Source organism: Colossoma macropomum, unplaced genomic scaffold, assembly GCF_904425465.1.
Source record: "Colossoma macropomum unplaced genomic scaffold, Colossoma_macropomum, whole genome shotgun sequence".
NCBI classification, from domain to species: Eukaryota; Metazoa; Chordata; class Actinopteri; order Characiformes; family Serrasalmidae; genus Colossoma; species Colossoma macropomum.
In genome coordinates this window covers 17882350-17895551 of record NW_023494799.1, presented here as the reverse complement: position 1 = coordinate 17895551, position 13202 = coordinate 17882350, and the positions used below count along the sequence as shown (strand labels likewise).

Genomic DNA, 13202 nt, shown 5'->3' with positions numbered 1-13202 from the left:
TTCAAATAAGAAATAAAACAATGTAAAAAACAGCAGTAATTTTTAATCACTTAAAAGAAGGAATAAACCTTTAGCCAGTGTTCGTATACAAATGTACAATGAAAAGATCCCATGATTCAATTCTCTTTTCCCCCTCTACAAAGTAAGGTTGAATAGTAGACAGACAGATGCTTCAGAAACTTCTTCAGAACCCAGAAATCCTCCTCCTGTCACTCCTGTATGTATTAAAGGCGTAATCTTTTGATGTCTTCACTGCGGAAGTCTACTCTGAGTGCCAAGACCTGCCGGACCTCAGCAGGAGTCAGGCGCCAGGTAAGAGGCCCGGAGTTTGGCCCCCAGTAATCCAGGATTTCCGATACCTGAAAAGAACCAAGAACTTTACATTTACTTTCTCAACCAACATTATGATCATACTTATTACATAATTATAATTTTATTTGCAAATAGAAGGCAGAGCCAAAACAGCCACTAAGGCCCCTGACCATGCCAATTCATACTTGAGTTATTTAGAAAATAAATATCTTCTTAAATAATCCTTTTCCAGAAAATATCATCTTGTTGATAAATTAACTGTTTAAGACTTTCTATTAAACTAAATTTGTCAAATTATATTGAATATTTACTACAGCATTACAAACATAGTGGTGTTCAGACGTGTTAATAACCAGTTTACTGCTAGAAAGGCACATACCCTCTCCAGGTTGAGAACTGTTGCCATTTGAGTAAGCCGTGCAAATTTGTCCCGGATGGTCCAGGAGGTGACCGATGAGAGATAGGCCACCAATGAACGCAATTCCTTATCAAACTGCAGCCCACCCAGCTGTAACAAGGATAAAACATCCAATTTGGGTGTTAAAGTGATATGATATGTGTGGGGTTGTGTCAGAAGAAAAAGAGAAACTCACCCTGCTGAAGGTACACTTGAAAACAGTCTTCTCCAACTCCATGGCAATAAGGCTGGTCATCAGGCTAGTCAGAGTATCATAGATCATTGGAGACAAACCCACCTGAGGAGAGGGGTGCATTTAGAGGGAACTTTTTAGTGATCAAGTTCACACAATGACAAGTGACTGAGTTTCCTTACTTTAAATTCAGCCATGAGCTGCTCCAGTTGCACAATGAGCTGTTGAACCCATGGGTCATTGGCTTCATATTCACTGAACTCCTCCTGAAGGAAAGCAGCAAGATAGTGTTTATGTGGACACATTCAGACAAGCTATAGAGGGTCTGTTGTAAAAATAAATAAATAAATAAATAAATAAAGTCCTACACAAATACATAATATGTAACTGAACTGAATGGAGTGTGATAATTGTGTTAGACTTTTGTGTGTTCTGCAGGGTGAAACTTCAACAATTTACAGACTTACTGGAACATTCATATTTCACTGAGTATTACCTTTTAGCAATACATTAATATAGTCTCGTTAAAGAGCCAACGACTTCCAATTAATACTAAAGTCTTTGGGTGAAACTTCTCACCACCTTCTCACAAACAGACAGTATATTATGTCTGTGTAAAGGCTGGCTTTACAGAGTGAAATGCTCATGCGACTTTAGTTGCTTTAAACTTACATGAAAATTTCATTTGAATTGCATAATGTAAAGCATATGGCAACTAATGTGAAACTCAGCTGCAACAGTTGCAAACATCTCAAATCAAAATGTTGATAAGACATCATGTGGTCATGTCAAACAACAGTGTTTTAAACAAATCATTTCACAGAATGAATGGACAAGAAAACCAAATACAGATTATTAGATGGTTGAAAAAGAGAATCCTCCTGACTGACTTCATGCAAGGTTTTTCCACTTTGTCAGTTAATTAAGCCATGACAACAAATGAACAAACATAAGTTCCATTGCACAGAATAGGGCTTACTACTTTGAGATCTAAGATATGAAAATGATTACATCTGGGGAAACCAAGCTCTCAGTGAACACCTAGGACCAGATAAGTGAGGACACCAGGGGCAAACTTAAATATGGCATTCTTCTGAAAATTTTAGAGCACAGTTTCTATTAAAATGTGCTTATTTGAGTTTAACATATTAAAAATAAGATATAAAAAGGTCCCATAGCTTTAGTTATTTTCCCCCATAATGTTAAATTCAGCAAACAAACAGTAATTGTGCATTAAAATATGCAGACATTTCTGTATTGGCTCATTAGTCCAATCTGACAGCTGGATATTGTGTTAGTAATAAACTAAAATGGTATTTTGTGCTACTCACATCTACCGTGACATATTTTAATATTTAGCTTTGCACTGCTAAATACTGCTAAATAGTTGCATATGCATTGTTATTAATATTGTGATAAATATTGTCTTATTCTAAGCATCATCAACAGTACTTAGGATGCATAGTTCATTCTTGGTTCCAGCCTGCTGAATTCATTCAAGGTATCAGTTACTGACAAAGGTAAAAACAGCCAAAATGAGGACTTGAGAGGGCAGTAATGTCCACCTCACACCCCACCAAATGAAATTAACCTACCTACCTCTTCAATATTGTGTGAAACAGACAAGAAGTTGCTAATCCATGGTTTCACTTGTGGTTTGATTGCTGTGTTATTCAGTTCCTGCAGGCCCTCCTACACACACACACACGATCAGGAAATACACATTTTCAACAAAGGTGGGCATCGCATCTACACACAGGACAATACTCAGATTTTCTGACCTGAAGGAGATCCTTGAACTTGCTGGAGGTGTTCACCAAGTCAGACAGACAGCTGTCTATTTTTGCCTGAGCATGCTCTGAGCCTGCCCCCTGACTGAACAACTTGGCACAATCACTCTGAGAGAGAGAGAGAGAGAGAGAGAGAGAGAATGAATCATGTATTTGTCTACTGGCTATGGGGTATTAAAGATTATGGATTACAGAAGTCATACCTCCAGGTTCTTTTTCAGAGTGCTGATATTCTCACTGCAGACTTCCACATTATTCAGAGTTACCTGCAAGAACACACAGTTAACACTGGGAAATAAAGGTACAATGAACTGGGCAAATATGCTTCACCACTAAATAGCACTGGCCTGAATAATTCAAGTACTGCAGTATTTGATAGGTCATTTCTCTATTCAGTATTCTTTTATTAAGCCCCAAAAAATTGTAGTCTACAATAAATGTGATCACTAAAGTCCTTTAAATAGAACAGCAATTGCCAATATATAAACAAAATTAAAACATAAGTTCTAATTTTGATCTATAAAAATAAGTTATGGCTGATTTAGTCGAATGCTTCACAAAGTCATGTCACTTCACCTCAGACCAAAACAAAACGGCACTGCTTTCCAAATGAAGCTAAAAGAGCAAAAATCCAAAGCGTGTTAGCATTTTAATTATGGGATGGTAAGAAAAATGCTCTGTGCAATATTTGTCACTGGCATACCAATGAGACATGACAAGTTTGATAAATTATATCAAATATGTAAATACAGTGATCCTAATCCGAGTACCGACATGCATTCAGTCCATACTCCCTAAAATTCAGTTGTCGCATACCTGTTTCGGGGGGAATTTTAATTTTTTTTCTCTTTTTTTTTGTGATTAAACTTGACAGCACCAGAAACATCTTTCTTTTTGTGACAATGAAATTTTTACCACTGTATCAGAAAGCAGTCTCCTCCATACAGCACAGAAGCAACTACCGCATCAGCATTATCTCATTTTAGTAAATTATTGTTAGATAAATGTCTAAAATTCAGAAACACAGAAATTGAGATACGTGACTAGAACTCTATTGTTCTTTTTTTATTGTACAATATTTATAAGCTTTGGTCACAACTAATGTGAACTGAAACACTGATTAAAACAAAGTGTATCTGTTCTGTCGGATGGAGGACTACAAAAAAAAAAAACATAATATTGTTTTTAAGGGTGGTTTTGAGAACATGTATTTGAATACTTCTTTGGAAATAAAGACAAGCATTCAAGGCCTGTAAAATGCTTTTTGGGCCACCCCTACCATTATAGCATAACCCATAATAACAGCCATAATTAAGGAGTGTTAGTTACCAAGTAGGCGCTTTTGGCCTGCTCCTGGCTCTCTATGCCTAGTGTTTGTATCTTTCCATGTTGCAGGCTGCTCTGCATCAAGCTCACGGCACTGCTGACGCCACGCTGCAGGTCCTGGAGAGCACTGGCTGGGTAACCTGCTCTTAACTTACACACCAACACTTCCCTGCAAACACACACATAGCTTACAAATATTCCACTAACACTGTAAGAACATAAAGCTCTCTTCGCACAGCGTGGCAGAAGGGCAATACTATACAACAGCAGATTTCATGCTTTAACTACAATAAAGACTGTACTTGTTTTTTTGGTAGATTATACAGCTGAAATAGTTTGGGCAGCTCTAAACAAATTAAATATTTCATTGACTTTTAAAAATCAGCTTTGTACATTTTTTAAAAATATTTTTTCTGCAAAGTTACTTTATATTTGATTACCTTAAAATAGTAATTTTGCTAATATAAGTATGCACACCCTTCTAATTGTAAAATCAAATTAACTTGTTAGGCCTTAACTGACTTATGAGGACTGGTTATGCAGGTTAAGAATTGGAATTGTCAGCTGATGTTCGTTCCTGAGCATAATAAATTCTCTGACTCTTCAAATCTTGTGCTAACGCTCAGCAACCTTGGAGTCTTCTAAGCAAGCAGCTGAGGATTTAAAAATAAAGCTAACTGATGCCTACAAAGCAGCAGAAAGGTATAAAATAATATCGAAGTGCTTCTACAGTAGTTTCCAATTTCCACTGTCCAAAATGTCATTAACAAATGGCAGTTAAGGGGTTCTGTGGAAGTTAAGGCAAGATCTTGAAGACCAAGAAAACACTCATATAGAACTGATTGTATCCTGGCCAGAAAGGCAGAGCAAAACCCCCAAATGACAGGACACAAAACACACAAAATGACCTGCAGGAATGTTTAGCTGACAAAGGTGTAGTGGTGCACTGTTCCACTGTGCATCTTTGCTTTCAAAAACATGATCGGCATGAAAGTCACCAAAATGAAACCTTAACTGCAACCTCATTACAAAACATCAACTTCTAAAGTATGCCAAAGAACTCCAGATAACCCAGGGAGACTGAAAACAGCATTTGATGAACAGAACACCCTGCCAGCTGTAAAGCATCAAGGTGAACCTATTATGATTTGGGGTAGTGTGGCAGCAAGTGAGACACAGGCTATGTTTACATGCAAAGATTTTTGCCAATCCGATTGAATACAATCCGATTACAGATTCAGACTGAGGTGTTTATATGCACACTCTATTCAATGATTTGATGGAAAATCTTCGTTTACATGCTCACTACAAGTAATCCGATGAGTAAACGTTACCATGACAGGAACATGACGTAAGGTCCAGTCCGCGTGAGATGAGTTTCCAGTTGGTGCGCTTGTGTTTTAATTGCTTTAAAATGATGTCAGACTCAGGAAAACGTGCTTCACATGTGCTTATAAAGGAAGCGGCGAGAGGAAGACGTCATGTTCTGAGACTCATAAGCTGGACGCCCGTCCCACCTCCGTCTTTTACAGATCAGAGCATAAACTTCGTCTCCTCTACAGACCAGTTTCTGCCCCGCCATGCTGAACGGTATAAACTTTCGCCTTGACGCGACGCACATGCGCAGAACATACTTACACGTTCCGATTGGAATGTAATCAGATTCAGGCATTTACATGGCTATTATTCTTCTATCTAACGGATTATTTAGAGGTTTACCCACCTCGTTCAATCGGATAGAAATTGTATTCCGAATGGCCTCAATCGGACTAGACTATTCCGATTGAGGTGTTTACATGGACATGTTCTATTCCGATTGAGCTATTAGTCGGATTATTAACGGATTATCAGGCTGCATATAAACGTGGCTACTGTCAGTCAAGAAACTGAAGCTGAAAAGTTGGCTGTTTTACACAACAGAACAAGAATCCAAAACACTACTTTTACACTAAACATGCTGTGCTTGCAAGACGGCCCAAAAATACTGCAGAACTACAAGCGTTCTGCGAGGAAAAGTAGGTGGAATAAAACATTTGCAAACTGTGGCATCTGCAAAAGAGGGTGTTATTAAGTACTGATATGGTGTACAGAATTCTGCACATGCCACAGTGTTTTTTAAATAAATGAAATGTAAAGTAACTATGCATTGTCATCGACAGAACAATGTATTTCTTGACTACTTGAGCAGAGGTTCTGTTTCTTTTCACTTCAAAAATCAGTGAAATATGTAATTTGGCCAATGGTGTCCATAATTTTGCATTGAATTGTATGTGTATGTGAATGAGGTGTACCTGAAGTCTGCTTCCAGCATGCTGGTTGCATGATTGATCATGGCACACACACAGTCAGAGCTACCACTGGTTAGAGCACGGCTGATGCACTTCTTTACAATGTAGAACACATCGTCTACCATGCTGGAGCTCAGCTGTCCTGCTTCTGCTGTATCCATGGCAACTGCCTGGGCAGAGTGTAACATTTACATTTAAGTCCTTTTCAAGCTGAATATGGCTTGCCAGGAGAGGTCCAGTAATGTAATTTTTAAAGGAATTTTATTGGTTGAAATCATACAGGATAAAGTATCTGTGGAAATTCCACAAATTACCCCAGATAGCCTGGATCAAAACGTTGTAGCCAGGACGTTCACATTAGTGTCAAGATTATAATTAAAAAGGTCCAAACAAGCAAACAACGAAACTATCTTTCAGTTACTGACAGAGATATTTCATTTTCATTCTCTTATTAATTAGGCCACCACCAAAAACTTTGTAGATTACAGTAGTCCTGTTTTAGCCAGGATAAAAGCACTGTGCCAAGTCTAGCTCCATTTGAGCAAGTAACCTTGTCTTCCCATCACCAAGAAAAGAGGTGCCTTTGTCTAGTACTAAGATTTATTATTACATTATTGTGAAGTCGATTCAAACCAGGAATACTATTACCTTCTAAAATTCAAGCTTCGGTAATTCACTTTGTAACTATTACTTAGCAGACTTCAGTAAAACCTTTTTTTGTGTATTCATTAAAATCACAGATTTTGTCAGTATTCATTCAAATTACAGCACCTCCCAAGGGAAAAAAAATCTTACGACTCTTTCTTTGGGATTAGATCATCATATATGGGGTTTTGTAACTAGCTTACATAAAACAATGTACTGTATTTGAGTTTGTGCCTGTGCTACCTTGTTCACAGTCTCCCTCATGTAGTATTCCTCCATGGGGATGTAGTAGCCAATAAGTTCCTGCATGGTGCGACTGAGCTGACAATCCTTCAGCAACCGTTCTAAAGACTGATGGTGCTCTGTAACATACACTTCATTACTTCACTTTAAGGTGCACTACCCCAAACAAGTCCTGAATCTATTCAGAATCTGAAATAAAGTTTAAAATAAAGATTAATTTTATTAATAGATGTTGAAAAGATAAATCTAAAAGGTGTTGAAAATGTAAATGAATTTAATATAAGAACTTTGTTCATTACCTCGAATGACTGACTCAGCTGCCACTGCATCTGCAACCTCAAAATCAGCTGTGATGCGCCGCCTTAAAAATCGCAAGTACAGTTCTGCTCTCGAGTTCATCAGGGTGACCTCACATAACACCGGATCCAGCTCTCTACATACAAGCAGACCTACATGTCAGCCACAGTCTCTCCAGTAGGACTACTGGTTTTTAACTGTACGCACATGTTTACACATAGAACGTGATTTATCAATTTGTTTTTGTGCTCGAAAGTTTAGAACTATTTAGAACTACTCCTAACTATGTGTATGCAGAAACCCCTAGTGTCATTAAAGTGTAGTTGTCCCTTAGCCAACTACGCAATGCACAGGCTAGACTATTTGTAATGTAAGGGTTCACTAAATTCAGGTTTATGTATTACTAAATCAAAACGAGTTGCACCAAATAAACTAGTTTTAACGGTGATCTTAGTAGTTACTAAATATTTACACCTCCCCTTAAGTAGGTGTAGGTTTTAAGAAAACCATCAGAAATTGCATGGAAAGCACAAACAAAAAAAATTAAATTAAAACTTTTTTGGTTAATTAAGCTAAAAAGTCTGAACAATATACATTATGATTTTACTAATAATTGCCCTGGTTTTAAATCTGAGCATGAATCTACACACCCACAGCTCCAATTCAGTGAGGCTCTGCAGCTGCCCAAACCTCAAAACTGGGGTTACTGTTGTGTCCGTTAGCCAGAAACTGTCGTTTTAAAAACTGCATATTTGGCTGTCTCAGGGAAACAGTAAAGAATAAACAGACAACGGCTATAGATATTTAGTTTTATTCAGTTTAACTTTAACACATTTTCTTCTACGCTGGACATTTATTTCCACAGAAGACATTGGCAAGAAGCGCAAGATTTATCATTGTTACTGTGTACAGCTGTGTGTACACGTTTGATAAATATCAATTTTCTAGGGCATTATGGCTGTTCTTTAGCACAGATTTAGAAAACGTTCTAAGTGTGCTTGAATGCTGAACATGAAATGAGGCACCTGGTGCTGAAGTTTCACTTCTCTAAACATTTTAGCACTTCTTCGTTAGCTGATTAACTGGATTAGATGTGTCGGCAGACAGGAAAAAATAAAATATGCAGGGCAGGAGTATGGTATGACCACAGCTGGGAAATACTAATATAGACAATACCTTGGCTCAATCTTCTCGGCAGACACACCCCTCATCATACTGCTCTGGACTACCTGAAACTATAGAGACAGCTGCCTCGCTTACACAAGCAAGCAAATAAAAGAATAAATCAAAGAAGTTTGGATTAAAGCACCTCAGTAAATTACCCAGACGCACCTTGTTGTGATAGTCCCTCTGCTTAATGAACTTATCCACCACTTTCTGTGCCTGCATGTCACACTCTTTCTGAAGGTGTGTAAGGAGTGTGTAGAGTCGGCCTGGGCCGTAGTACGTCTCTACTATAGGCTGGTGAGTCTCCACAATCCTTGCAATACCTAACATAAACCCAAATGCAATCCTCCGTTATGCATACTTTTACACTAATATATTTTACCCCATAGGTAGGGCCTTGGTGTTATATTCTAACGTTGTAATATAAAACACACATGTCCAGAACTACCCTAAAGGAACATTACTGCACTTTTTCCTCACACTTTTTATCATTTATTCCCATCTTGAATCAAATGCACGTTGACCAATCTAAGAAGACAAGGCTCAAGAATAAACAAAAAATACCAATATTGACTGTTCCACCGCTCCAGCACCCTTGGAGAAGACTGCATTTATGCAGAAATTTTTGCTATGGAATTAAACCATCAAATATTTAAATTTTTAAATACTCAAACAAATATTATCTTGAATATATCAACTATATCTTGAAAATCTCAAAGACATGTTTGACTAATACACTAATTAATTTTTTTTATTCTCATTGTGGTGTTTTATTGTATTGTTTTTACTGTACTGTATTGTAATTATTTTACTCTTTAATAAAATGAAACTACAATAATACAGTGTATTGATGAAACATCAGTGATAAATAATTGTTGTCACAGCATTTAGTATAAAAATGGTAATTCATGGATCCTGCCCAATCTGGCAACTTTGATCAGGTTGCTGGCTCTGTTTTAACAGCGGTGAGGGTGCTGTTACCTCTTTACACCAGAGCATGTCAGCTTTGACACCTGGAGCAGTCTGAATCAATTCCCTACAACTCTTCACAGCTCTGGACAGCTAGCCAGCACACATTTCTTCTTAACAATAAATGCAACTAAAAAAATATGCAAAAATATGCTTGCTAGCTAGTAATCCGAAGCAGTACGAAACCTATTTGGACTGCACCTGGGTGTTAAGTTTCTGTTGCTTCAAACTGCGAGAGTCTCTGTGCCAAATCACAATCGCCAGTGAGTTCAGTGGGCAGAGCTGGCAACCTTGTGCTTCTGGTGACAAGCTTACTTAGCATCTATCTTAATAAACAAACATTTGTTTCCCTACAGAAGAGAACGGATTCATAAAGGTAGTAAATGTGGCAATTACTCAAGTGGCAAGATTTTAATTAATAAAATAGTCAAATATCTGTTGCAGCCCTAGTATAATTCACAAGAAAGCCATATGTGTAATCTTACCCTCTAGGAGCAGTGTGAGTGTGTCAGCAAAGATCACTGGTGCTCGGCGCTCACCAAGATCAGAACCCACCGCAAGGAGCAAGTTCTCCTCTGCCTTACTCGCCAACTGAAAGACAATGAGAGAGCAAGCATTGAAAAATCTCAAGACAAACAAAATACAAGAACAAAGAGAAGAACATATTGATGCTCTCCTTTACATACACAGCCCATAATCATGTTAGAAGTGATAACCGTGTTAGATTCTAGTAGGCTGGAAACACATACACACCTGACTGCAGAGGTACTGAGCAAACTGAGCAAGACCCTGCTCATGCAGGCCAAGTAGGGGGAGAATTTTAAAGAAGCGCTCCACCTGAGGCAGGTCGCCTGCAGAAACTGCCTCCTCTAGTCGCTTAGTAACCAGTGCCTTCAAACTAAGCTCCGCTTCCTGCAGCAAAGCAAGGCTGGCATCCACGGCAGTGCCTAAAGTGAGATACAGGAGTTAACCTAAGAGCCATATAACAGCATGCACTTGTCGTTTCCACGTATCCAGAGACTGAAAGATTTTAAATGACTAGACTCACTCTCTCCGCCTTGTCTGCTCAACTCGATGACGGACTGGTCAAGAGAGAGGTAGCGGTGGATGTGAGCGGCGGCTTGCTCGTAGTCCTGGTTACGTAGGGCGGTCTGGACACCATCTGTGCAGAACTTCAGATCAAGAATATCATCTGCTCGCTGGATCGCCTGGTACAGTCTTTTCTGAAAGGAACACACACTTCCTATCACCTTCATGTTTGACAAGTGTACCTGCAGTCTAGCACAGCTTTTGAATGTATGTTTTGGTGGGATTGCTTAAATGTCACCTTAGTGAGGTCCAACTGTCTGACTTTGCTGCTGACGTTCTCTGCCAGGCTGCAAGTAAAGTTGATCATTCCGGATAACTGTGCAGCATCACCCTCAATCAGCTGCAGGTTTGGACTGAGAAATACACAAATTTACAGGGGAATTCCACCTGTCAAGATCTCTGCATAATTAAGTTGTTAAGAGGTAAACAAAGTCATTCAGAGCAATCTAATGTGAAATGCTCTGTTCTTGAGAAACTTACCCAGTCAGAATTGTTCACGATGGTGGCGATTGGAACCAGATGTCTAAAGTGTTTAATTAATCTTATCTAGAATGGGCCAGTGTGGCTGCAGGTTTTCATTCCAAACATGCCGGAGCCCACCTCAAATAACCAATTAATTGAATGTAGACTAAGACCAACTAATTAAACAAGTGTAATCAAATGTGCTTGCTTGGAATGAAAATCTGCTGCCGTCCCTTTGTGAATAAGATGTTATAACATGAAATATTTACGAGTACACTGCCCGACACATTGTTTTACAATAGTTTTGCCCTAAAACATATTTTTTTTCATCTATCATGGCAGTGAGGTACGTGTAGGGAGTTGTAAGGCAAAACAATGCTCAAAGAAAAATCTTTTTTTTTACTATTTTACCATTACCGTTTTGAATAGTAAATAAAAATAAATATTAAATAGTAAATAAAACTAAATAATAAAATCACCACAACTGTAAAGAAATCCCCCAATAGAGTCTGTGACTTTCTCAACAATTATTTCAGGTCAAATCACTCTGAAAGACTTTGTTTATCAACTGATACAAAGGGAAGGACTTTGTTTATCAACTGATACAAAGAAAAAAAAAATAGTCAAATTTTCTAAACCAGCCACAGGACAAAAACTCCTGAATTGCATGGCTCACATTAGTAATGGGCGAATTGTCCAATTGTCCTAATGCGCATTAGGCTCAGGTAATACTTTGTACCTGTTGTCTTAAGATACGCCCACGCTTACATATATGCACACAACTTCAATTAATTAGTTATATGTAATCTAATCAAAACCGAATACCAAAAACCAATACCTAATCCCAAACCCACGCACTCACCCCAGCCTCTGTAGTGCTAACATCTTCGTTTCGATGTTGCCCTGCTGACTTGCAAGGGCCTCCAACTCTGCCTGCACCTCCGCCTGACAGGACGAGTAAAGAAAGCGCCGTATCGGTTAAATACATGGCTGAGTGTTATGAACATTCCTGACATGTCTCCGAGTCAACTTACCAAAGTAAAGTTATATGAAAATCAGAAGCATCAACGTAACAACGTAAATTCTGAGCGCTGGCACAAATAAGAACTTAGCTTAAGTGGTTTCTATGCCTACGTGTCGTAGCTATTGCTTCTTTAGCTCTGATTGGCTGGTGAGTGGATTGTCTCCCAAAAGAGAACACGCACCTCTTCGTCACATAGCTGTGCGTACACCCGCTCCAAGTCTTCGAGCTCCGTCAGACCCTCTATGGTCTCGGCCCGGATGGCGGAGAGACCCGCGGGGCAGCTTCGGCGAACCGCCGGAGAACCAACCTCCTCCATCACTCTCCCACATATACACAGTCTGCGTCACTTCCACGTCGCTTTCCGGCTCCTTCGTTCCTGTTCATTCAGCACGTGACAGTATCGCCATCTAGCGTCTCAGATCGAAATACTGGAAGATACTGGAAAGATACTTGAAAAACACTGTCAACTGTTCTTTTTTTTTCATTTTCAGTTGATATTATCAAGATAGAACCCTCTTCTAATTTACACATGGTCTGATGATGAGAACCTTTTTAAAACAGGATTTTCAATGGGGGGGCGGGGGGGATGGTGGTGAGACGATTAGTTTTGGCTGTTCAGCAGTTTAGCTGTTTTGGTTTGCCTTATGTAGTACAAGGAAAATTGAATTTAAGTGAAACCTCAGATTTGGTGGTGACTCAGAATGATTACTAGTTCATCTGTTAAGAAAAAAGGGATGGTTGAGAAAGAGAATGCTTTTCCTCAAAGCCTTTATTTCTCATTTCTCGTTATACCTCTGGGTAAGGCCTACCCAAAAGATCTCTAAGTTTTCACTGCTTTGATAGTTCAAATGCACAGACGCAGAAACTAAAGCTCTTACCAAGTGCTGAAATTGTTCTCCTTTAGTGTTTGTCCTTAACAGCACAGTAACGAGCCAGTGTGATAATAGAGATAATACCTATATATATATGTACAGTTTTATATAACATTTTTGGGATTTTT

General features: G+C 38.7%; 1 protein-coding gene across 1 annotated transcript; it reads right to left on the bottom strand.

Annotated features, from left to right (window-relative positions):
• Nucleotides 1-23: 23 nt before the first annotated feature.
• Nucleotides 24-12541, bottom strand: cog4 (component of oligomeric golgi complex 4). The gene is made up of 19 exons (XM_036586173.1): nucleotides 12384-12541; nucleotides 12041-12123; nucleotides 10955-11069; nucleotides 10676-10850; nucleotides 10381-10574; nucleotides 10113-10218; nucleotides 8824-8981; nucleotides 8668-8726; nucleotides 7494-7627; nucleotides 7195-7313; nucleotides 6310-6476; nucleotides 4022-4187; nucleotides 2896-2958; nucleotides 2684-2800; nucleotides 2502-2594; nucleotides 1085-1168; nucleotides 906-1007; nucleotides 692-820; nucleotides 24-359 (listed from the first exon to the last, which is right to left on the bottom strand). The coding sequence occupies exons 1-19, from the start codon at nucleotides 12516-12518 to the stop codon at nucleotides 225-227; spliced, it is 2334 nt and encodes a 777-aa protein (XP_036442066.1). The 5' UTR covers nucleotides 12519-12541; the 3' UTR covers nucleotides 24-224.
• Nucleotides 12542-13202: the final 661 nt, after the last annotated feature.

What these genes read in the sequence shown, in the direction of transcription:
- cog4 (XM_036586173.1), bottom strand. Translation starts at nt 12,518, where the DNA reads ATGGAGGAGGTTGGTTCTCCGGCGGTTCGCCGAAGCTGCCCCGCGGGT. An exon ending in ATGCTGGAAGCAGACTTCAG is followed by an intron (nt 4,188 to 6,309) that starts GTACACCTCATT and finishes GTGTGTTTGCAG; the next exon opens with GGAAGTGTTGGTGTGTAAGT. An exon ending in TCAAGTGTACCTTCAGCAGG is followed by an intron (nt 821 to 905) that starts GTGAGTTTCTCT and finishes TCCTTGTTACAG; the next exon opens with CTGGGTGGGCTGCAGTTTGA.